At 36.1% G+C, this 26,068-nt stretch overlaps 3 protein-coding genes and 1 pseudogene across 3 annotated transcripts; 2 read left to right on the top strand and 2 right to left on the bottom strand.

The window, feature by feature from the left end:
* Positions 1-805: 805 nt before the first annotated feature.
* LOC137832293 (F-box/kelch-repeat protein At3g23880-like) lies at positions 806-3,601 on the bottom strand (annotated as a pseudogene).
* On the bottom strand, positions 3,075-12,234 carry LOC137832292 (beta-amyrin synthase-like). Its single transcript, XM_068640369.1, has 16 exons — positions 12,083-12,234; positions 11,519-11,749; positions 10,536-10,721; positions 9,534-9,623; positions 9,165-9,362; positions 8,624-8,708; positions 8,344-8,510; positions 7,831-7,944; positions 7,623-7,742; positions 7,252-7,374; positions 7,069-7,167; positions 6,448-6,504; positions 5,979-6,347; positions 5,803-5,883; positions 5,602-5,685; positions 3,075-5,371 (listed from the first exon to the last, which is right to left on the bottom strand). The coding sequence occupies exons 2-16, from the start codon at positions 11,717-11,719 to the stop codon at positions 5,249-5,251; spliced, it is 2,097 nt and encodes a 698-aa protein (XP_068496470.1). The 5' UTR covers positions 11,720-11,749; positions 12,083-12,234; the 3' UTR covers positions 3,075-5,248.
* Positions 12,235-16,037: 3,803 nt separating this feature from the next.
* LOC137833563 (uncharacterized) lies at positions 16,038-17,252 on the top strand. Its single transcript, XM_068641905.1, has one exon. The coding sequence runs from the start codon at positions 16,038-16,040 to the stop codon at positions 17,250-17,252; it is 1,215 nt and encodes a 404-aa protein (XP_068498006.1).
* Positions 17,253-17,303: 51 nt separating this feature from the next.
* LOC137833562 (uncharacterized) lies at positions 17,304-18,029 on the top strand. The gene has a single exon (XM_068641904.1). The coding sequence runs from the start codon at positions 17,304-17,306 to the stop codon at positions 18,027-18,029; it is 726 nt and encodes a 241-aa protein (XP_068498005.1).
* The last annotated feature ends 8,039 nt before the right edge of the window (positions 18,030-26,068 follow it).

Below are 26,068 nucleotides of genomic sequence, written 5' to 3'. Positions count from 1 at the left end.
CATGCACGGAACAACCTTATTCACAAAACAATCCGTGATTCTTATAAAAAAACTATTGACTCATCACTAAAAATTTAATAAAATTAGGATAGTTTATTAAATTTGATTAGCAGAACCTAATACACTAACCTTCAATTTTTTATATTTTAATATATATCATTTATAAACCAAAATATCTCGTTTGAATAATAATTTAATACTCATTATCATAATCATAATTAAATTAGATTATTATGTGAATTATATGTCACTTCTTAATCAACATATCTATATTTTTAATTTACAATTCAATTTATTCAATATTTTTTAATTTCTTTTTATTTATGTTCAATTATTATAGTACAATCACTTCTCATCTAAATCACTCTATATTAATTATATAATATAAATTTTATAAAATGGTTTATTTAAATTTACTAAAACATATGTATTGCATATTGAAATGTCACTACATTCATTTTTAGAAAAAATAATACTTATTTACTTTTTCTCCTCAAGTGAACGTCTTTCTTAAACTATCATTATAAATGTTTGAGTAAGCATTATACTTTAAATGTGAGAGAATTGTCATGACTTCTCTTACTCAAATGAAAAAATAATACTCAAGGTATATAAGAGAGAAATGTTAACTTCAATGTCCGTAAAGTGTTTGAAAATTTATTATATACTCTTTCTCACTTAAACTATAATCTATATCTTATGTGATGTTCTTTCTTGTTTGAGTAGAAGTTGATTAGACACTTGAGTGACTCATTAGACATTTAAAAGATTGTGTTATATAAAAGTAGTAAGGTTGTGTTTGTTTCTCAAGGTGTTACTGTTAAAGAGAGTATTCAGTTGTAGTTAAATAGGGTGTTACTCTCGTTGTGAAGGTGGGGGAGAGCGAAAGTTGTGGGTGCCCTGAATTCTGGTAGGGTGAGAAACCATAAGGGAAATCCTGAATCTTCCTCCAAGAATTGGTGGCCATGCTATACACCTTCACTTTACACTCACTATAAATCTCATTAGGATCATAAAACACAGCCACCACCTTGTAATCCTCGGTGACATGATCATAACCAAGGCCAAAGGCAGTGAAACACCCTGATCTCCAATTATTACCCAAAGGTGGTGATTTCTTGGAGACCCTTGTGGAGGGGTTCCAAAGAAGCGCACAATCACCCTTTATGGCAAAACATAACAATCCATTACAAGATCCAACAATTCCATATGAAGAAATTTTGTTTTTCACAGGATAGTTAAGGTCATCACAGATTGTTGAAGGGCTATTGAATAAGGAACTCAAAGAACATGATTTAAGGTGAAACTCCGCTGTTGTGTCACTCAATATGATCCTGTGGTGGGTGAAGTGGGTGCTTCTAGTTGACAAGTGAAGGTGCTTTTTCATGAAGTAAGGATCAGAAATAAGGGACATCTATGACTTGCACACACCCCTGAACTGCAACAGAGACTTCACAGGAAGTCTAGAGAGAATTTCAACCACGAGATCATTAGGTAGGAAGAGTAGTGAAAGTGATTCTGACATGGCTTGGTTTTGAACCGAATTTGAGGCTCAGTTCATGGTGAAACGGTGAAGGTAACCTGCGATGACATGTTAAAAGTTGAGGTCGTGGTGATCAGTGACAACTATAAGTGTTCAGTCTGAGGAGGCTGTGTGTGAGAGAGAAAAGAGAATCATGTGGTGGTTGATGATGATGTTGATGATGAATAAATTATTGATTGCTCAATTCTATTAAAGTAACCATAGGATGAAAAACTGTGCTGTTTGGTTCAATATATTGGGACGTTGCAGCTTTGGAAAGACACTAAGTATGTTTAAGATAAATAAGAGAGAGAAAAAAAAACAAGAAAAGGAATCTAATAATCTATGACTTATCGCATAAAGAAGTATTATAAGAGACACGTATAAGAAAACTAAACTAGAATTCATTTTATCCCGAAATACTAGAAATATCTTACATTAAGTAATTAAAAAAAAGTGTATGAATACACTCTATTCCATTTTTCCTATATTTGATTTTCAGCCGACATATGAAGAATGTTTCTGAAGATGTAAATCAGAGAACTAAAGGGTTTCCTTGACTTATAATACTAAAAGCTACATGTAGAATTTGAATATGCACTTGCACTTGATAAACAGCAACATTTCTCAGAGAGAGAATTTCCTCTAAGATTTTATCTCATCACCTCAACTGTGACCTTTCTTTTCTTTTGATTTTCTATTTTGATAAAACTTTTATTAGCAATTTTTTCTTAGCTTCCATCTCTGCCACTCACTCTCAGAAGGTTCAGATTCATCCAAAAGATGTCTATGTGATGAAGATTAGTGTTATCGTTCTTATCATTAAGTCCCACACAGTCGTGCCATCTCCGCATTCTTTCGGTTTTATTTTGTTTATTTTTATTCACTTGTCTTTCTTTCCTTCTCTTGATAAGATGACATCAAGTAAACAATTCTATGAGTCACTCAAAAGTATGAAGACGACAAGACAATATTGAGAAAATTCATTCCTGTGACTTCTTCTATCATGATGTGAACAGTGCTGATGCATTGCATTGTTTCTAATCTAGCATCTGTTTACTCAGAACATGTTAATCTGTTGCTGGTTTATTATTATAATTATTTATCATCAAGTTTTTTTTTTAATACCTTTTAAATGAAGTGACATAAATTTTGTTATTTGAATAAATCATCACTGGTTTGAAAACATAATATAAACTATCACTTATATTGATCACTATATTATTAACACTTTTGAGAAAATATTTTGAGAATAATATATATATATATATATATATATCAGAATTTTATTTTTCTGAATATTCTTTTAATTATATATGTTTATCCAAAATATTATTAAAATGCACATATATACACGTATATGAAATATATATTCTTAAAAAAATTGTAAAAGGTATTAATGGGATTATTCCACTATATAAAACTATTTAAAAAGCAGAGATTAAGTGTTGTTAGGCAAACTTCTGCTCATTCCAAGCAATTGAGGGGGGAAACAGATTGTATGGTGCACCAAAAATCAGAATTTAGAAATTTCTACCTAGAAAACAAGACATATAATGACACTAATTTGTTTCACTGGAGTCGGTTAGCAAAGAAATGTACATCTTCAATCTTTGTGATATGATACAGTCATGTCCATAAATCTGACTAAAGTGTATATTAAGAATAGTGATAATCATTTCCCAATTCTCATCTGATCCTCAACCTTTGCAAGAAAATATTGACGACATAAATCTTGGTGTTGTCAAATTGTCAGCTATGGTGGGTAAGGGAAATAAAAAAAAGTTTCTTCTCCTGCATATGGGTTGCAGTATTGAAATGAAATCCTCTTGGCTAGTGGATTACTAGTCATTGGAGCTTCTAGCAGCAGTTACAAGTAAAGGAGCACAGAAGAAAGGAAGAGAGAAGAACTGAAAAGAAAAAAAAGGAACGTACAAAAAAGATGTTACCTATGCACTGCAGTCTGTGCTAGTTGAAAGTCCTCTGGGTTTGCCACACTGGAGAATTTCTCTATGGTGAGGGTTCTGAGTTTATTTTGCTGTGAGTCCAGCAAGTTAAATACCAAAACTTGTCAGATGACTTAAACTAAATACAGACGTGTGATCGTAGCAATGATGTAATAGAAGACCATAAAAAGAAAGGAATTTGAAAAAGTAGCATCCATATCATCAGCCAACTCTTAATTCTGAGCACACAGTAGATTATGATGACTGTTGGGAAGTCACCATGGCGGAGGTCCACCCCTAGCTCACTAAAGAAACTACCTTAATTGAAGTTTAAGGATGGGAACCACCTACATTTGTCATACCTATGGCAGATATAGCCTAGGACAAGAAGAGAGTGTTGGAAAACCACTTTAATTATGACGTCTTTAGGAATTGTCTTAATTACAGCCTAATAATATAAAAGTTGTTTGCTCTTCTTTCATTAAAAAATAAAACTTAGATTAATTTATAAGATTGAGACAATTGTAACTTTATAAGCTACTTTCAAGGATTGAGTTAGAACCTAAGTCCAAATTCAAATAACAATCTCAATAAACTTGGGTTTGCCAACTAATATTATCTTTAAGCAAAACACTAGTTAAGAACATTCCCAGCCATTTGTAGAAGGATTGTAATAGATTTAGAAATATCTTAATGAACAAATGTCTATTAGCATTTGAGCTCTAGGCTTGGTGATTTTGTTGCATATCTAAGTCTCCATATGTTCTATAAGACAACTACTGTACTTCTCAATACTACAAGGTAGTTAACCTTCTTCCTTCTAAAGGGATGATGGACATATTGGAAGGGTGTAAGGATTAATCTATTTTTTTCATGATGGTCTACATCCACTGAACTTCTGTTCTTCTACCGAAACAAAATCAGTATGAAGTGATTTGACTAGAACATATTCTACATTAATTGTCGAGGCTGTAGACCAGGCCAATAACCTGATAGTCTTAACTATGGTGCAATATAAAAACAGCTATATATTTGATGATCCAAAAGCTAACAATCTAGTCTCTCAAGAAGTTATTACAAACTTGTAAAAGAAGATTGCTATCGATTTCATTATCAGTCACATGCAGGGTAAAATTCAATCCATTTAGTTGATAACACCACCGAATTCCATTCTAATAAAACTCAACCACTAGGACGACCAATGGCAGTGCATGATTATGAACAATAAAAAATGAAACAAAGTCTGTTATTCAAATAACAAAAACAATTTAAAATTGAAAGTGACACAGAATTGCATCTACATCCTAATGGTAAGACTAAGGTGATATGAAACTCAATGTAGACCTCTGATTACATATAATAACTGTTGGTTAGAATCTCCCTGATCTTAACCAACTGTTTCATTTCATGAAGATTTACAAAGTAAGAATCTCTGACTCGAACTCCAATTGTAAAAGATTTATGAAGTGGTGAGAAGTTGCCTCTTGATAAACTAAACTAGGGATTTGAAATTAGGAGTCTGGGCGAAGAATTGGGGGTTGGAGGAAGAAGGATGTGAAGATGTGATAGGGTTGGGGATGCGTGGCGCCATTTCCTTTCAGCTGTTGGGATAATAACAGAAAAAAAAAGAGTACAAAATAGTGTTATTGAAGAAAATAATACTCAAATTCTGACAGAGAGGGTTTGTTTCAGAATTACAAATACATGAAAAGGAACAAGCTTATCATTATTGAACTCAAACACCAACTTCTTTTATTTTAGAGCTCTCTGCATTTTGAAGTTAAGCAGAAGTGGAAGGCAACAAAACTTCGTTGCGATATTGGGCCAAAGCCCATAATGGAAAAGCATTTCTGTAGAGTGGATAATGCAACACGCCATTATTCAAGAATGCTCCGGTCGCTTCCTACAATAAACAAGTTACACAAATTTAATTACAACAAAACCCCCAAACCAAATTAGATGGAATTAGATTTGATTTATAATGAGTTGAATCTCAAATCAAATTAATCTATTTTTATATATATTTTTTAAAATTAAATTATTTTACTAACAACATAAAAAAAAACACTAAGAATATAAGAACCTAATAAGAATTATGGAATGAAAATGAAATGATTGAAATTCGAGAGGTACCTCTTGAGGCCAATCACCACTCTCTAACTGTGAATTGATTAATAACTTTGCTGCACGGTGGAGGGGAATTGCGTCCCTATGGGCCTACATAGAAAATTTAGAAAATGAAAAATAGAATAACATATATAACACTTAATTTGGATAAGGAAATGAATAAACATTTGGAAATGATTGTATAATTTTTGACAAACAAAAGAATACCTGGCCACCGTGAATTAAAGCCATTAGAGCCCAAGCTGTTTGAGCAACATTTGATCGATTTCCTTCAAGAGGCACGTAAATCTTCATTGCACAATGACATTCATTAATGTTTATAATTAATAATATTTAAGCTAATGAAAATTGTAATCATAAATAGTAGCGGTTTAGTTATAGACCTTCTTTGGACATGAAAGATAACTTTCTCCCCACCCACCATCCTCATTTTGTATTGAGAGTAGAAATTTGATAGTTTTACGAATGACAGCAGAATTAGTGTAAGTCTTTCCAGCAGCATTTAAACCTCGAAGTGCAAAACAAGAACTGTAAATGTAGCAAATTCCCCACTTTCCATACCAACTACCATTACTTGATTGTTCATTTTCAAGGTATTCCACTGCTTTGGCAATGAAGTTATCTACATCTTTCTCCTTGTAATTTGGATACTCTTTTTTGAACGTTACTAAAGCCTGAATTGCTGCTCCAGTACATTCAACGTATTCGTGCTCAATTATTATGTCAGAAAACATTTCCGTCGGATTCAGTAACTACAAATTAATACCAAAACTATTAATTCATTAACAATTGGTAGAAATTGTTTTTCCTTTTATTAATGGATTTATACACATTATATTATGTAACACTTACCTCCAACCATGTTTCAGATTGTGATGGCTCCCATGCCGTTAGACCTCCATTTTTACTCTGTAGTAATCAAAATTGATGTTGTGCCAAAAATTAAATCATATACAACCAAATTGAACATAAAGTAAACTTTTTTCAATTAAAAATATTAATTTAATTATCAAAATAAAAAGCGAACACAACATTTGCTAGAGAGAATAGACTACAAAATTAAATCATGTGCAAAAATATAAATTTCATGTAAAAAGATCAAAATTAGAAGGAAAGCTTAAAAGAAAAGTTAGAAAGTACATACTTTAACAAGTTTGTAATAAAACCTTAAAAAGAAGTAAGATTATGTGTTACCGAATAATAAGAAAATATAAACGGAGATTGCCCTCTTTCTATTGTCACTTAGCTTAGGTTTTTTATAGGAAAAATTATTATTGGTCCTATATGTTTTATAAAAAAAATCAGAAGAAGATTCATATAGTGTGCAGAGTTGATATTATTATTATTAATATATCTATAAAAATACAACAAACTTATTCATTAATATTATTTCAATACACTGATACACCAGCCAAAAATATCTAACAATAAATTAATTAAAAAGCATGTTACTGTGAATTAAATAATACTAACCTGAAGTGAGAGTAAGAAATCGACTGCATCATATAAGTTTTGAGGTTCTATTTTTTGTCCTACAATCTCCTGTGACATGGTTGATAAAAGCAAACAACACTGAAACGTAGAATACTTAATTAGTTAACTTATAAATTGTATATAAAGTGTATTGAGAAATTAAGTTGTTTGTGATAAGGTTACCATCAAACATTCTGCAGTGCAATCGGAAACTTGCAATCCATGGTCCTGGTGAGTAAAGGGCCATGACCCTTTCGAATTGTGACGATACATTCTCTTAAAATCTCCTGACGGATTGTTTTGAACCTAATACATCATAAATCCATTTTTGCTTCATAGATATATACCAATACCACCACACCATTAATCCACTTAACACTAATTAAAGTCTGTCAAAATTACAATGGTTATTATTGTTAATAATTTTAGCAATTAATTAGCGAGTTCATTTAGTTGGTTAGGTAAATTGTATAAGATGAGAGTTTTCCATTCTTATATTTGTTTAGAAATTTGCGATTGTAGCACATATTTATTGAGAAATTCTTAATTTTGACCTGAGATTTCTTAATGAAATCATGTGCTTTTGTAAGTGTGGAACCATACTCCTCAATTAGGTTAGTAGCAAGAAGAGCTTGAACAATGAAACCTGCATCCCATGTTTGACTACCAGAAGCCTACATTATATAAACAAGTGAATTAGTTAGTTGTTATGATTTCATGTTATTGAATATCACTAAAACATATAATAGAGAATATGTGTACCTGAACGGTTATTCCATCTTCTGAAAGCCATAAATAATCTGGAATCCTAGCAAGATGCTTCTTAATAGTTTCTCCATTTGAATTTTCCACCCAACAAGCGAGCATACATAAAGACTGATGAATACAAACATATTAATGGCAAGTTAATATTTTTTATATAAAATATTATAAACTTAATTATCCATTTGTCTCATATTATTCTCATTTTAAATATATATGTTATAATACTATGCTCACCTTTTCCAAACACGCACAGTCTATATATCGACTATTTTCATCTTCATAATGGATATGCTCCATTGTTAATTGAAGTGATTTTTCTCTAACCTTATTGAATGGCCAACGTGTAAAAAGGGGCTCAGTAAATAAAGTGATATCCCATATTAGATCTTGTATCCAATTGCGAGGAGAGTAGAAAAATAAAAATTATTTTTTGATAAAATTTTAAATTTTCTCTTAAAAATTATATTTTATATTTTCTCAAAATTAAAAAATATGTGTACAATTAATTACCTTTGCACATTCATGACGTGCTTTCTTCCAACTATTTTTATTGTATGGTTCACTAAAGAGCTCTTCTCTCAAATCTAGAATTAATGGTGTGATTGGACCCGTAAACTTTTTTCCATATATGTAAGACATAGGCATATATACTAGTCGACAAAAACACCACATTTTCCCTGCATTTGAAATAAAAATGAGATATAATAAGTTCCATCAATAAATATTGCATATTCACTTGTTCAATTATTTATTGTTTCACAGTTTATAGAATCAAATTAATTATTTCAACCTGGATGCATAGGAAAATAATTAGGAAGCATCCAAAATTCAGGTGGTAAAGGATTGCTTCCACACCAATCAACTATACCAAGAACCTACAAATATAAAATTATTTAAATTAGTAGCATATAATTTATATATAGATTAATATGTTTTTCGTCATTGTGTTATAATACGAAATTAGTTTTTTTTCTGATTCAAACTTTAGACCATCGAAATATTTATAATATGAAAATGATTGAAATAGGTTATTGTATATATGAAATGATTGTTAATTTTTTTAAATATTTTTTTTTCTTTTCGAGATTCGTTGTTGTTTTGATTGCAAATTGATGTTGATTCTAACTAATTTCAATGGGTTGATGAAGTGGAACTTCAAATTGAATTAATTACATATTCAAAATGATCTATTTTAATCATTTTCATACTACAAACATTTGAATAATTTAAAGTTTGGATCAGTAGACAAAAATCAATTTCGTATTACAATGCATGGATGAAAAATATATTTAGACATTTATATGATGTATTTAAATTTTAAATTAACTTACCGAAAGCCAGAATTTTCCCCATTGAGGTATGTGAGTTACACTTCCATGTTCATGTATCCACTTTCTTCCTTTAGCACAAGCATTGTTAAGACCTCCATTTGGCCCTTCTCCGAGAATTCGCATACATATGTAATTAAGTGTGGTAGAAAACATGCAACTGTGACTCTCTATGTGTAGTCCCCAACCTCCATCTTCGTTCTTTAAACCAAAATACTTTTATTTTCTATTAATTGTTCAGTGTTGTAAAAAAAATCTATTTTTATGATTAAGCAAAATGGTGGTAAAAAGAAAAAGAGTAAATATGTTTAATTAGTTTTCTTTTAGTGTTCACAATAATCTCATGTTATAAAAAAAAATTAACATGTATACCTGATGATAGTATATATAACGAAGAATTTCTTTGCGATGTTCTTCGGACAATACAGAATCAAGATGTCCAATAATATACAAGGAAATGACCTGGAGTATTTTAAATAAAAAATAAGGTTAAATATATAGTTTTTAACATTGCAAACTTAAAATGAAAAAGAAAATTGAAACAAAACATTATTTACTCCACTGCTGCCAAAGTCAATTTTATTTATTATTTGTTTGCGGGCTTGCGGGCTGGTCCGCCCCGCTCCGTTGCTGACCTGCGCAGACCGCGGGTTATACGGGACGGACTAATGCGGGTTAACAGGTTGAAAAGGTGAGCCCGCCCCGCGTTTTTTACCAGCGAGCCACGAGCTGACCCACCCCACTTTGTCATCCCTAACAGTAAAAGATCTTAATTTCATGATTATTTAAAAATTAAAGTGATTATACTAAAATAATTTTTAAAATAATCTAGATTCTCCCTTTAAATAGTAGTACATACTATTTTTTTAGTAAAATAAAAAATAAATAAATTTAAATTTAATTTGTAAGTATATTTAGTGTGTCATTTTAGTAAAAGTGGTAGCTATGGTTTTCACTGCCTTTTTCACCACCTAAACCATTTCACTCATTTGAGTCATGATATAAATTTTTCAATCATAGAGTAATTAAACTGAATCAAATAAATAAACGATAATTAAAAAGGATTACATTTTAGTATTAAAAATCAAATTTGGTTTTAGTTAAATGAAATCTTATAATATGGTCATTAGTGACTTTAGGTATAAGCTACTTGTGAAAGAGAATTCGAGTTCTACTTTTAAAAAATATATCTTTAGGATTTAAGTCTATTATGATGTTCCCAAGAAGATCTTATAAGAATTAAATCTTAAATTTATAATTCTGGATATGATGTGCGTTGAAGATGTAAGTTATGGTTATATATTTTGATTTAAAAAGTAAATTGAAATATAATATTAATATAAAGAATATGTGTTATCTAAAAGGTGAAGTTACCAAGGGAGGGACATGAAAGAGACAACCAGCAATGTGAGCTGGCCAATGACCGTCACTGGTCTGTAAAGCTGATAGGTAATGGGTCGCTCTCTTTATTGTCACTGTGGTTTTCTCTAATCCCATTTCTTCACCATCTTCTATTTTCACACTATCTATCTTTTGTTTGAATTTGTTCTCCCTCAGAATCTGTATAACACACCAAACAAAATTATATCTGTAAATCACATCACAACATTATGTTTATGCTACTATTTTCTTAAAATAATAATTGCAAAGAAAATTAAATTAGGCACAAAAAAAAACTTCATATTAAACAATTCTCACAACCTAAATCTAAAGGGCCAAGTGTTTTCCGCTTTTCCTTTCTCTCTTTCTTTTCTATTTTACATGCAATTTCCCCTCTCTATGTTTTAAATATTTTTTTATCAATTTTTTTATTTCTCTAAATAATTAAATTCTAGATCCTTATTAATTAAATTCTGTTTTTAAAACTAATTTTAATATTGTTTTCAATTAACTATTTTTATAATTTTTCCTCCTAAATTTTCTCCTCCAATTAATTATTTAACAAATCAAAATAAATAAATAAAAAAAAACTCAAAATTCGGTTTCCATGGTTTTCTAGGTATCAGATTAGCCAATTCGTGAGAATTCAGTTTTCCAAAAATTGAATTCTAATATATAAAAAAAAGTGTTCTGCGTGTAAATATAAGGGATAAAAATCAAATATATGTTATGTGGAAAAGAATTTCGTAATTTTTCATCATCTTCTATCTTCACTTCGCTTATAATTTGTTTGAATTTCTTTTCCCTCAAAATCTGTAAAAAAAATGGAAAATAAGCTCATATTATTTATTTCTTTAATATCTTTCCTTTTTGAAATGCCACACAATAATATAATTTTAAAATAATTGAATAATGACTTACTATGCTTTTTGGCCCTGAAGAATGAGGTTTTGGTGCAGATAATAGAGAAGAAGTACCTGAAATCGCCATAGTCGATCACCGCAAGCCTTGAGCTTAAAGCGATTTTGGTAGAAATCTTGACGAGCTGCTTCCACCTGGGCTCGTTCCTCATCAGTTCCTGCTTCGGAATCAAACTCCCATATTTGTCTTCCTACAAAATTGTTTATGCTAAATATGTATGGATCCTTCCCTCCATCTCCTACCTTCAGCCTCCACATTTTCTTACTTTTAATCTTTTTCCAGCAAACCTTTAATAACAAAAACAAATACTTTGACATCGGAAAAACACAATCCATTATAATAATATAATAATATATATTAATTTTTTAATTTTTTTAAAAATAATATAATTAAAATATTAATTTATTGAATTGTTAGCTAAATATAATTATTGTTTGAAGTGTAAAAATATGAGCACTGAGTGGGCTAAATAAGATTTGTGGAAGTGTGTGTGTGAGTGCAGAACAAAGTGATAGTTAGACTACAGCATTTGAAAAGCTTTGGCTACACTGCTTCTGTTTGTTGGTGTGCATCTCACAAAAGATAAGTAATAAAAAGAAAGAAGCAGAAAAGAATTCAACCTGATAACAGATCTTCAAGTGTTGACTCCAAATGTTTTGAAGCTAACAAATACACTATAATGGGATCATATCTGTCTCTCTACTTATAATGGAGTTCAGTTCACTCACTCTATACAACTCTCAACTAAATCACTTAAATGGTGTCCTGCGTTGCATCCTCAACAACAATACACAACAACAAATGTGACCAGACTGGGACGTGTACTTTTGAATAACTTTTAATTGCTCTATTTTTTAATCTTATTATTTATTATTCACTTTCCTAAATCTGATATTATTGTAAATAGAAAATTTGTTCATAAAACCTCAATTGTTGACTTTTAGTTAGGGGACCATATGTTTGAATAGGTTGACATTAGGTGAGATGGAAAAATATTTTGAATTTGTTATTTTATATTGGTATGATCCATCTAATTTGTTAACCGACAGTTACATGTGAGGTGGGACAAACTGGCTCAGATCCGTATTTTTTTAGATTGTGTTTGAATTAAAAAGGGGATATGTGAGGAGTTGAATTAGTGAATGTGTGAGGATTTGAGAGTAAAATGTGAAAAAAGTCAGTGTGTTTGAGTTGAGGTATGTTGGAATAAATTTATGAAATTTTTTTATTGAAGTTTGTGAGTGATGTAATGGTTGTGAAATGTTTTTTTAATTGTTTTAAAAGATGCAAAATGTAAGTTTACTAGTTTATCTTTGTATTTAAAAATATTTAAATAATGAAATGAGATATTTTTATGTAGATTTGAGTTAATTAAAATATTTTAAATTATTTTCGTTATCATTAAATAATTTATTTTGATATGTTAAATAAGATATGAAAATAATCATAAAAATAATATTTTTAAAGTATATACAAATTTAGTGTTATATTTATTTATATATTTTGAAAAAAATTTCTATTTATTAATTTAGATTGTAGGTAGATGAGGATATTTTATAATGAAAAAATTTGTATGTAGAGTAAGTCATACAACATATTTATTTATAATATATATGATTGCATTAAATGGTAAAGAAAAAAACAAGGTCAAAACACAAAAACATTATCATGTGGCTTTTCACTTCAATCATTGCATCTTAGAAGAGGGAGATAAATTATTTTCACCCCTTCCTTACACACATTCCTTGATTTAAATCATGAATATCTCTACACATTTTTAAAACTTTAAAAGCAAAGAGATTGTTAATGTTGACATTTTTAGAGATTAATTTCATGTTTTTGTTTTATATATAACTGTATTTATATTAATTTCTTTGTTTGATTCATTAAATCATTATTGATATTTATTTTATTTTGTTAGATATTAAATTTTTTTTTATTAAAATTGTAAAATTTAATTTAATTTAATTATTTTTTCTTTATATTTTTATTATTAAAAAATATTAAAAAATAAAATAAAATAAATAGATTCAAAATAAAAGAAAAATATTTTTCTTAAGAAAAAGTGACGAATGAGTTCATCAATTAATTTAACTGAGCAATCCACCTATCACATAATGAATTATCAATTTTAACGTAATAATATCGGTGGGTCCTACTTTTGACGAACTACTACATCTTGGGCCACCTACTTTTAGTATTTTGAAACTACACAATTGGATTCAGATCTATTATCCTTTTCAAATAAGTTCTTCAATTTTTAAACAACCCTTTTCACCAAATTAATTATAAAATTGTCAATAAATAAATATTAACAATGTTTTTTATGCAAGATGTATTTTACATGATAATTCATATTATAAAACAAACAACATGAATTCCTATATATGAAAATGTTATATTTTTAAAAAATGAAGAATTCAATTTAACTGAGAATCAAACAAATAAATAAATAAATAATATAACTATACAATTTTTTCAACTTTTTTAATCTGATAAATATTATTAAATTTGTCTATCTCATTTTTTTATTTAAAGAATTATTAGACAATATTATTTAAAATTTTAAATTTGAAATCAATATTTAAAAATATCGTATTAATATTGTATATATGATTAATTATTTGTACATCAACATTAAAATATATTCAGAAACTTTAAAATTAAAAGTTTTAATGTATGTATTTTAGTATTTTAGTTAAATGTTAATTAAATTATTTTTTATATGGAATTTATTTAATTTATAAATATGCTATTTCATATTAAAATTTTAAAATATATGAAAATATTTTAAAGAATAAAAATAATTTATTAAAAATATATGAAAATATTATTTTAAATTATTTATGCTGTTCAAAGGAATACTGTATTGACAAAAAAATTATAATGTAAATAATATATAACTGCTTTAATGAAGATTAAAAACAAAGTTATTTAAATACATATATATAAAAATTTAACGAATAAAAATATATTTATTTGTAATTTAGAAATAAGTTATAATATACGATTACCTTGTGTAAATTATTCTAACGGTTATGTCATGAATATAACTTTAAACAAATTCAACTAGTATTCTAAAGACTCACCCCATATTTTTCATATATTTTATAATTATATCATTAATCCATATAATTCTCTAGAATTATTTACATATATTAACAAGGTTTATATATTGTTCAAAAGACAATTATATATAAGGATATATTTTTTAAATAAAATATATATTTACTCTTTTACATTTAAAAATTCACAACTTCGAATCTTTTTCTACCAAACGTATTCCTAACGTTAGCATAAATTAATTAATAACCTAAATATATAGTATATTCAATATATCTTGTACTTTCATCATACACTTACACAACTGCACAAATTTTCTATCTCAAAGAAAATAATTTCATCATATTTATTTTTCAACCTGCAACATGACAAGAGAGATGACTGAGTTGAAGAAGAGGAATGAAGAGGGTACGAGGAAGAATGAGCAGAAGATCTAAGCTCTCCGAAGAGAGAACGAGGATATGAAAAAGAAGTTGGTCGAGGGAGGACCATCAGTTGTGCCGACTAACCTTGTCGGTAGGCCAATCACATCCCCTCTCAACTCGAGGGCAATCGAAGAAACCAAGGACAAGATCTCCACCCATGAGATGGACGGTGAGTCCTGTTCTAACAAGTCGGTCCGCACGACTAAGACCTTGGATTCGATGCGCTGACATCCTTTTACTGATTCTATCATAGGAGTTTTGTTGCCGGATAAGTGAAAGGGCTTCAACAGGGATCGCTATGATGGCATGATTGACCCAGATGAGCACATGAACGCGTACACTACGCACATGAGCCTGTATACCTCGGACGACGCAGTCCTAGGATGAGTGTTTCCTACATCGTTGAAAGGAGGAGTTCTGAGCTGGTTCACCAAGCTTCATCCCAACTCCGTCGACAGTTTTGCAACGCTTATGTCACAAGTTCGAGATAGTGGATAATTAAAGCTCATCACATTTTTAAGATTGAATTATAATTTCAATACTTTTGGAATGATTATCATTAAATATATTCAATTGATCAGTTAACAAGATTCATTGGTCATTGTACTACCAGATGGCCGAAAGGCCGACTAGACGACAAAACCGACTAGACGACAACAGGCGAAGCTAAACGCGTAATTAGGTATAAACAACCGAACTTAAATGATAAGCACTGTTAAGGCACAATTGGGCCTTCGTTTGGACCCTAAAGCAGGCCCACAACGGCCATAGCCCACCTAGAGCAGTATAAATAGCAGAAGAGGCACATCACCCAAGGTAACTATTCACTCCCCACCCTTCTGGTACTTAGCTCTCGGTCTGACTTGATCGTCGGAGTGTCTCCGCAAGTACTCCCCCATCGTGTCCAGGCCGAAGATCCAGCTGAAAGGAGACCAACCGAAAGACCGACAAGACGAGAAGTACAGCACAAGACATCATCAGAGGAAGTGTTCAACAGGGTTTAGATCTTGTAGGAACATTTTGGCACCCACCGTGGGGCAGAGAAGAAAAAACCCCACGAATTGTCCACATGGTGACTACGAGGAACATGACGGGTAACGATAGGAATGCGCAAGAAGAAACCAGCCATCCAGACCCTATGACGTTAATCTTGAAAATGCAGCAGGAAATGGAAGCTTTGAGGAAGGAGAATGCTCGGATGAAAGAAAAGCTTGCTGAGAAGCCGGAAATACCGGAAGCCGTGGATAATAATATCCCCTCAAGAGATCACGCAAACACGGATACACGTGAGGCCGGGAGCTCGTATCAAGAAAACATAAGGTTGGCCTCAAATAACGCGCTAAACACGGCGCCTCGAAGAAGTCCCTTTACGGAAACCATCCTTGAAGTCCCCTTGCCGGGAACCTGGAACAACCCCACGTTGGACAAGTATGATGGATCCACGGATCCGGATGAGCATGTAAATGCGTACCTGACACAGGTCGACTTGCATACGGCGGAAGACGCGTTGTGGTGCCGAATATTCCCCACCTCACTTAAGGGGGCAGCCTTGAGCTGGTTCACTCGACTGCCAGCTCAATCCATAGATTGCTTCGACACACTCGCGGCTAAGTTTGGAGCACAGTTCACTACCAGCCGACCACACCACCTCACTTCGATCGCCTTAGTAAATATTCGGCAAGAGAAGTCGGAGACCTTGAGGGCCTTCATGAACAGATTCAGCAAAACGGCGTTAGACATACGAAACCTAAGTCCCGAAGTAGCGATGCACCACATGGTAACTGCACTGAAGCCGGGACCGTTCTCGGATAGTTTATGCATGCAACCGGCCACAACATTGGATGAGTTGCGCCAAAGAGCCACCAAATACATGCAGCTGGAGGAATTGAAAGAGTTTCGGAGTAGGGTTCAAGCACCCAACGAACCTGAGAGGAGGAGAGACAGAAGCAGACCAACACATTTTGGGAAGCCTAGAGACTTTCCCAAGGGACCGCGTTTCACCCGTTACACCCCCTTGACTGCTGAAAGGTCGAGGGTCTTAGAGGAAGCTCTCAATGCAGATCTCCTGAAGACACCGAGCAGGACTCCTACCCTGCAGAGTGCCGACCAAACCAAGCATTGTCGATATCACCGCAATTTTGGACACACAACGGAAGATTGTTGGGCACTGAAGGATAAAATTGAAGAGCTCATCCAAGCCGGTCATCTACGACGCTTTGTCCAGACAGGCCGAGAAGACGGGAAAAACGAAGTTGACATGGAAAAGAGAGAAGGGCGTAGAAACACACAGGTAAACGAATAGAGAGGCCGAAGAGGCCGGGAAGGCCGAGAAGGAAGAGATCGTTGAAGAACCATGCCAGTACGGGGAGTTATAAACACGATTGCCGGGAGTTTCGCGGGGGGAGGAACTACATCATCCTCCCGGAAAAGACACCTCCGAGCGGTTAGTTCTGTGTACTCCATTAGCAGAAGCAACAGGAGAGACCTGCCTCCCATGCTTTTCACGAACTCAGACTTCAGAAACATAAACCCGAAACATGATGACCCTATGGTAGTCACCATCGAAGTAGCCAACTTCGTCATCATGAAAACTCTGATAGATCAAGGAAGCTCTGTAGATATCTTGTATTGGAAGACCTTCCGAAAGATGGGCATGTCGGATGACGACATTGTCCAGTATGATGAACAAATCATTAGCTTCGCGGGGCAGAGAGTCAACACCAGAGGGTACATTGACCTGGACAACAAGTTTGGAGAAGGAAATCGAGACTGCCGGACGATCAAAATCAGATACCTATTGGTTGACGCTGAAACGTCTTACAATATTTTGATCGGGCGATCCTCTCTCAACAAATTGGGAGCTATAGTCTCGACACCCCACCTGGCCATGAAGTTCCCAGCCGACAACCCGAGTAGAGGCCGAGAGGTGGTCACTCTTCATGCCGACCAAAAAACTGCGAGAGAATGTTACGCGACAAGGTTAAAGATTCTGCCACCGCGAACACCCACCCAGAGGGCCGAGGTCCATCATATATCCCTGAGTGATGACTTAGATCCAAGACCGAATGATGAACCTTAGGTGGAACCCAAGGAAGAGGTGGTGCTATGTCGGGTGGGCCGGGCAGGTCAGAATACACGTTTGGGATCAACCTTAGGAGAAGAGGGAAAGAACATTATCACAGCTGTCCTATACAAAAATACAGACTTATTCGTATGGTCGACAGCCGACATGCCGGGAATAGATCCCCGAATAATCTCGCACAAACTATCAGTCTGTAAGGAGGCTAGACCAGTAGCCCAGAAGAAGAGAAAGTTCATGGTAGAAAAAGGACGGATAGTCGAGGAGGAAACCAGAAAACTGCTGGATGTTAGGTTTATCTGAGAAGTGCATTACACCACATGGCTGGCAAACATAGTCCTGGTGCAAAAGAACAATGGAATGTGGCGAATGTGCACCGATTACACCCATCTTAACATGGCTTGTCCAAAAGATGCATATCCATTGTCGAGCATTGACCGACTAGTAGATGGTGCAGCCGGCCACAAAGTGTTAAGTTTCCTCGATGCATACTCTGGGTACAACCAAATACGCATGAATCCGGCAGACCGAGAGAAGACAACCTTCATTACTGACAAAGCCAACTTTTGCTATGAGGTCATGCCTTTCGGCCTCAAGAATGCTGGAGCGACCTATCAGAGGCTTATGGACCGAATGTTCCGAGACCAGATAGGAAAAACCATGGAAGTTTATGTTGACGACATAATTGTGAAATCTGATAGCGTGGAACAACATGCCAACGACTTGGCCGAGGTCTTCCAGCAGATAAGGAAGTATGACATGCGCCTTAACCCTGAGAAATGCGTATTCGAGGTTGAAGGAGGCAAATTCCTAGGCTTTATGCTGACAAGTCGAGGAATCGAGGCGAATCCAGACAAGTGCCGAGCCTTGGAAACCATGAAAAGCCCGGATAACCTGAAAGAAGTTCAGCGGCTGGTAGGAAGACTGACGTCTTTGTCCAGATTCATGCCCAGACTAGCGGACAAGATAAGACCGATCTTGAAGCTCATGAAGAAAGTAGAAAAGTTCGCATGGAACGAAAGCTGCAAAGAAGCTTTTCAGATTATAAAAAAGGCGTTGGCCAAACCACCCATTCTGAGCAAACCCGTCCATGGGACCCCCCTACTGGTCTACCTGGCCGTGTCACCGGAAGCCGTAAGTGCCGCCATAATACAAGGCGAAACAGAACAGAAACCAGTCTACTTCGTTAGCCGAGTGCTACAAGACGCCGAAACCCGGTACCAAATGATCGAGAAGGTAGCTCTAGCCCTCGTCCATGCCTCCAGAAGGCTACGACAATATTTCCAAAGTCACGAGGTCATAGTGCGAACCGACTTCCCCATCAATAAGATTTTGCAAAAACTCGAGTTGGCCGGAAGAATGATTGGCTGGTCAGTCGAGTTGTCCGAATTCAGCATTAAATATGAACCACAAGGACCTATCAAGTCCCAATGCTTAGCGGACTTTACTTCAGAGTTGCAGCAATGCCAAGAACTTGAAACCATATGGATCCTACATGTCGACGGCTCCTCGAGTAAGAAGGGTGGAGGAGCCGGAATTGTTCTGGAAGGACCTGAAAATATACAAATTGAGCAATCTTTACGTTTTGGGTTCCCTACATTCAACAATCAAGCAGAATATGAAGCACTCATAGCCGGACTGCTGCTTGCAAAGGATGTGGGAGCTCAGAAGGTGGAATGTCATACGGACTCGCAACTCATGGCCGAACATATTAACGGGAACTACCAAATCAAAGATCCTCTGCTCTTGAAATACTACCACAGAGTGGTTAACATCATCAGCCAGTTTCAGAATGTCAAGATAAGTCATGTGAAACGACAAGATAACCTGAGGGCCGACACCTTGTCAAAACTGGCAACCGCTAAGACGAAAGGCCGACATGCCTCTGTCATTCAGCAGATCTTATCGGCCCCTTTGGTCTCCATCGGGGAATGCATGGTCACCGAGAAAGGAGAAGAGGACTGGGTGTCTGACATGAAAAAAGCAATCAAGGACCGCGAAGAAGGAAAAGACGACCATGACTTGCCCCTATCCAAGAAAGCGTCGCGGTTTGTCATAATAGGAGAAGACTTATATAAGCGAGGATTCTCAACCCCATTGCTCAAATGTGTGTTGAAAGTAGAAGCCGAGTACATTCTGCAAGAATTACACCAAGGGGCGTGTGGGTTACATTCCGGGGCCCGAACAATGGCGACGAGAGTCTTGAGGGCCGGATACTATTGGCCGACGCTAAGGACTGATTGCACTAACTTTGTGAAAAAATGTGTAAGTTGTCAAGAGCATGGTCCGCTAATCCACCATCATCCTCACAACCTCCAAAGCATCAATTCTCCCTGGCCTTTTGTCCTGTGGGGAATGGACATAATATGCCCCTTCCCCCAGGCAACCGGGCAAAAGAAGTTTCTACTGGTCGCAGTTGATTACTTTACAAAGTGGATTGAGGCGGAACCCCTCGCAAACATCACAGCTAGGCAAGTCCAGAACTTTGTATGGAAAGACATCATATGCAGGTTCAGAATCCCGCACACCATCATCACGGACAATGGGAGACAATTTACTGATCGCAAGTTGGCCGAATTCTATGAAAGCCTGGGTGTTCGACACAAGACAAGTTCTGTGGAGCACCCGCAAACCAATGGTCAAGCCGAATCTGCTAGCAAAGTCATCCTCAACGAATTAAAAAAAAGACTTTGCAGTGCCAAAGGTAAGTGGGTAGAGGAGCTCGTGGAAGTTCTCTGGGCATACCGGTGTACCCCCCACTCGACGACTGGTGAGTCCCCGTACAACCTCACCTACGGCACAGACGCCATGCTGCCAGTCGAAGTCGGAGAGCCGACAATCCGAAGAGAGCTCCACAACCTGAAGATGAACGAGGAATGTCTCAGGGCGGAGTTGGACTTGCTCCAGGAAACACGCGACAAGGCCAAGATAAGGGAAGAGACTTGCAAGCGCATGGTGGCGCGAAGATACAACTCAAAAACTAAACCAAGAGCGTTCCAAGAAGGAGACCTAGTTTGGAGGATGAAAGGAGAAGCGCGTAGGATCCCAGCAGAAGGAAAGTTCAATGCAAACTGGGAAGGCCCCTTCAAAATTAGAGAAAATCTCCAGAACGGCGCATATCGCCTAGAACACTTGGATGGCCGAGAAGTTCCCAGGACATGGAACGCGAGCCATTTGAAAATGTATTTCAGTTAACATGTATCATAGGTGTACTCTTTCCTACCTTCAATCTTTTTTCCCAGAGGGCTCTCCCGAGGGTTTTTGATTGAAGAAGGTTTTAACGAGGCACCGCAATCAATGAAATCATGTTTATCAGTCAAAATTCTCTGGCAAATCATTAATACAAGAATCAAAATAAACCTCTCGCCCAAGGAAGAATTCACCCTAGTGAATCCCTGCCGAGAGTACAATAAAAAACCTCTCGGCCAAGGAAGAATTCACCCAACTGAATCCCTGCCGAGAGTACAATAAAAAACCTCTCGGCCAAGGAAGAATTCACCCAAGTGAATCCCTGTCGAGAGTACAATACAAAACCTCTCGGCCAAGAGAGTTCAAAGTAAACCTCTCGGCCAAGGAAGAATTCACCCAAGTGAATTCTTGCCGAGAGTACAATAAAAACCCTCTCGGCCAAGAGAGTTCAAAATAAACCTCTCGACCAAGGAAGAATTCACCCAAGTGAATCCCTGCCGAGAGTACAATAAAAAACCTCTCGGCCAAGAGAGTTCAAAGTAAACCTCTCGGCCAAGGAAGAATTCACCCAAGTGAATCCCTGCCGAGAGTACAATAAAAACCCTCTCGGCCAAGCGAGTTCAAAATAAACCTCTTGGCCAAGGAAGAATTCACCCAAGTAAATCCCTGCCGAGAGTACAATAAAAAACCTCTCGGCCAAGAGAGTTCAAAGTAAACCTCTCGGCCAAGGAAGAATTCACCCAAGTGAATCCCTGCCGAGAACACGGAAGAAAAACCTTTCGGTCAAGCGTACGCGCACCACCCAAAGAGAACAAAGTACGAATGATATTGGCAAAAAGTAATAATGATAACTTGTCATTTAATTAATCATGAGAACCGGCAGGCCGGGTATGTTTACACAAAAACGAGGTCAAACGCTTACAAAGCAAAATGCACGCGACCTCAAAAGAGCTAAAGGCCTACAAAACAATTACATGACCTATGCACATCGACAAGCCTAGCTATCGGACTCAACAAGTTCAACATTATTCTTCACGGGAGCCGAAACCGCCGCTTGAGTAGAACTCGGTATCTGGTCTATCGGCATGAGCTGACCCTCGTGAAAGTCCTTGTCCACATCAAACTTCCCTTCGTCCAAGGGAACGTGATAGAAGAAGGCCGCTTGTTGGAGAGCCTTCTTGAAGCCATTCTCGTGCTTTTCTTTAACACTATCCTCAGCCACCTCCAACTCCTTCAGCAGCTTCTCTATCCTCTCTTCAACACGGTGGTTGGTGAGGGCCATGTCCGAGAGACTCTCCTTCAAGCCCTTCACCTCGTTGTCAGCCTTCTCGGCAATCTCTCTACCCATCCTCTCGGCCAGCTCGAACTTTTCCTTCCATTTCTGAACCTCGACCTCTAAGGTTTCCTTCTGTTTCAGAAGTACAACATTCTCGGCCAGTTTTGTTTTTAAGCTAGCCGACGACTCATTTAACTTGGCCCGAAGCCCCTCCACTTCGGCTGCGTTCTTGTCCCTCTTCATCAAGTCGGATGCCATCCGTTTGCCAAGGACCAAAGTCCTAAAACACAACTCCATGAAGGCATCGTGTACTTGAGAGGGGCGTGCCGACAGATACGCATCTTGCTGGTAAGGGTTCAGCATGATATTCACCTTCTCAGCCACATTCAAATCATGCCCAAGAAAGTCATGCCCACTTGAACCCGACCCCCCGGGCAGTCGGCCTCTCTTGGGAGACCTTCCGGATGACGAGCGCTCCCCATGGCGTCGAGAAGACTTGCCATGATCTTCTTTCCGCTTCTTTGGGTTGGTGGGACGGTCGGCCTCGGCAGCCGGCACCACGGTAATGGGGATAGCGGCCTCGGCATCTGGTGTACTCGATCCTCCTGGCGTATCCCCCCTTGTGGCCATCTGAGCTTGTCGCTTCAAGCGAAGCTCTCGGAAGTAGTCTTTCTTACCACTTGGCAGCACCAAACTTGCCATTATACCTGAAGGCCGAAAGCAAAGTTAGTCATAGTAAAGCGCACGATAAGACAAGTAAAAACACATACCGTCAACATCAACACATCTATCAGCGGACAAGTAGGCACGGACGAGAGACCGGGTTGGAATCTTGTGAGGAAGGTGGTCCAACACCGATAACACTTCCAAGTCGTCATCGGTCATCAGGGACCTCGGCCATAAATTGAAACGTGTCGGATCCTTCGTCCAATAAAAAGGAAACTTGGGTGTCTCACCATCAAAGAAAAACTGTCGTCCTCCCTCCTCAATGACAACCTTAAAGAAACCCGTCTTAAAGTTCTTATAGGATGTCGTGTAAGGAGCGAAAAGGCTGTTTTTGGTTTGGCCGACAAGGGATAACCAACATATTCGGTCACCCGGCCTAGTGCCAAAGAAATGTAGAAAAGACCTAGCTGTCGGCCTAAGACTCAACACATCGCAAAGCAACCGAAAAGCCTGGATGGCTGCCCAGCTATTCGGATGCAGTTGCGTGGGGGCTACATTTAAAACGTGTAGCACTTCCATGGTAAAACTATCAAGTGGAAAGCGGATATGCATATCCGAAAATAAACAAGAATAGAAATAGAAAAAATCCTTTCGCCCTTCCCCCCCTGCCCAAACAAACAGTCTCGAACTCTCGACACCTACGAAGAGCGAAGGCACCACTAGGCACACCATCTAATACAATATCTACGCTATCTACAAAATCCTGGAGCAACGAAACTTTGGTAAAATCGGAGAAGAACTCACGAACGCTACTATGTACCCATCTATACTCGGCATCTCGGGTTTCCTCCCCTGCATACCCACTCAATGACAACGACACTGCGGGTTGCTCACTTTCTCGACTTAAAGGACCGACAGCCCGAGAAGAGCCTTCGGCATTCTCGGCATCTATGATAGGGATTTCATTAGCCAATGGCCTCTCCTTATCAAACCCCTTAGACACAGGACATGAGGCAACAGCCGAAAGAAAAGACATTGTTACCTCTAGGAAACTCTTCAACCAATACACAAGGAATGCAGGAAAGTTACTCGGCTGTCGGACTCTCGGAGCTACTTCACGGATCACGCGAAGAAATCGGAGCCCACTGCCACTCCTATTTATAGGTGAAAGAAATGAGAAGGCGAAGCGTCAAAAAGAATGCCCACCATTGGATCCACATGCAATGAACGTGTGAGATCTTACCCAGCGGTCACATCCCACAGTACCACGCACACGCGCCTCGAGTACAAGCCAACGTACTCAACCTCAACCAACTGAAGGCTCACGGCAATTCGACTCTAAGTTACGTTTAAACCAACTCACTTGAGCCTGGGGGCATATGTACTACCAGATTGCCGAAAGGCCGACTAGACCGACTAGACGACAAAACCGACTAGACGACAACAGGCGAAGCTAAACGCGTAATTAGGTATAAACAACCCAACTTAAATGATAAGCACGGTTAAGGCACAATTGGGCCTTCGTTTGGACCCTAAAGCAGGCCCACAACGACCATAGCCCACCTAGAGCAGTATAAATAGCAGAAGAGGCACATCACCCAAGGTAACTATTCACTCCCCACCCTTCTGGTACTTAGCTCTCGGTCTGACTTGATCGTCGGAGTGTCTTCGCAGGTACTCCCCCATTGTGTCCTGGCCGAAGATCCAGCTGAAAGGAGACCAACCGAAAGACCGACAAGACGAGAAGTACAACAAAAGACATCATCAGAGAAAGTGTTCAGCAGGGTTTAGATCTTGTAGGAACAGTCATCATTCATTAGAATAAGAATAAGGTGGGATTTCAACATCATCATTTGGGATTCCACATAGTATATGCTTACTGCTCTTTACAGTTGTCATAGGAGTGGCTCTCATGTCTGAGTACTACCTTGTCTAACAATATATGCCACTCCATCGGTAAGAGCATTCTGTAATGATGTTACGTGTTTTCATCATTCAGTTATTTTGTCATCTTTCTGTTGCATGTGAAAATTTAGTGTCACTTGTGTATGTTCATGGGCAAGGGATTTCATCAGATTGGAAAAAGGGACCTTACAACACACTGGAAAAGATGAACGGAGTAAAATGTGGATGGTTTTGTTATGTTTTATCAGAGATTGAGCGAATACGTACTTTTGATTGATGACATTCTTCCTTACCAGTTTGTTTCAATTCAAAGCTTTTTATAAAGGTTCAAGCAGTATTTTCATGCATGACTCGTAATGTTTATGGGCTAAATTATTTTATAAGCAATTTTAGAAGATAAAAAAGGAAATATGAAATAATCTTTCTACAAGTTAAAAAACATCTTTTATAAAATTTTCTATAAGGTATACATAAAACTCAATTTAATTAAAGTCGAAATTTATCTCAATAGACCGAAAACATAAACTCTAAATCAGTTGACAGTTTAAAATGGAAAAAAGTGATTTACTTAGAGAGTCTAGTGCATTAATATGAGGTTATTTCATTTTCTATTTTCATACTTTTTTTCTCTTACTCTTAGTATAGACATGATTAATGTCTCATTGCCATAATATATTCAGACATTATTATAAATTATGAAATTGAGAATATTTTTTCCATTACAAGAAAAATGCAAATTATATATGGATTTTCACATACGGAAAAAATTCGTATGTAATTTTGACGACGGGAGTCGAAATCAGGTTCCTTCCGTGACCAAAGAAACTTTATAATAATATATAATGTATATTATTATTATCATTAATATAATTTACATTATTATTATTTTTAATATAATAATAATTATTATTATTATTAATATAATTATTATTATTATAATTATTATTATTATTAATAAGAATAAGTATAAACTATATTAATAATAAGTATAAACTATATTAGT

Source organism: Phaseolus vulgaris, chromosome 6, assembly GCF_000499845.2.
Source record: "Phaseolus vulgaris cultivar G19833 chromosome 6, P. vulgaris v2.0, whole genome shotgun sequence".
In the NCBI taxonomy this organism is placed as follows: domain Eukaryota; kingdom Viridiplantae; phylum Streptophyta; class Magnoliopsida; order Fabales; family Fabaceae; genus Phaseolus; species Phaseolus vulgaris.
Note: the sequence above shows the minus strand (reverse complement) of the source record. Positions and strands in the feature narration are given on the sequence as shown.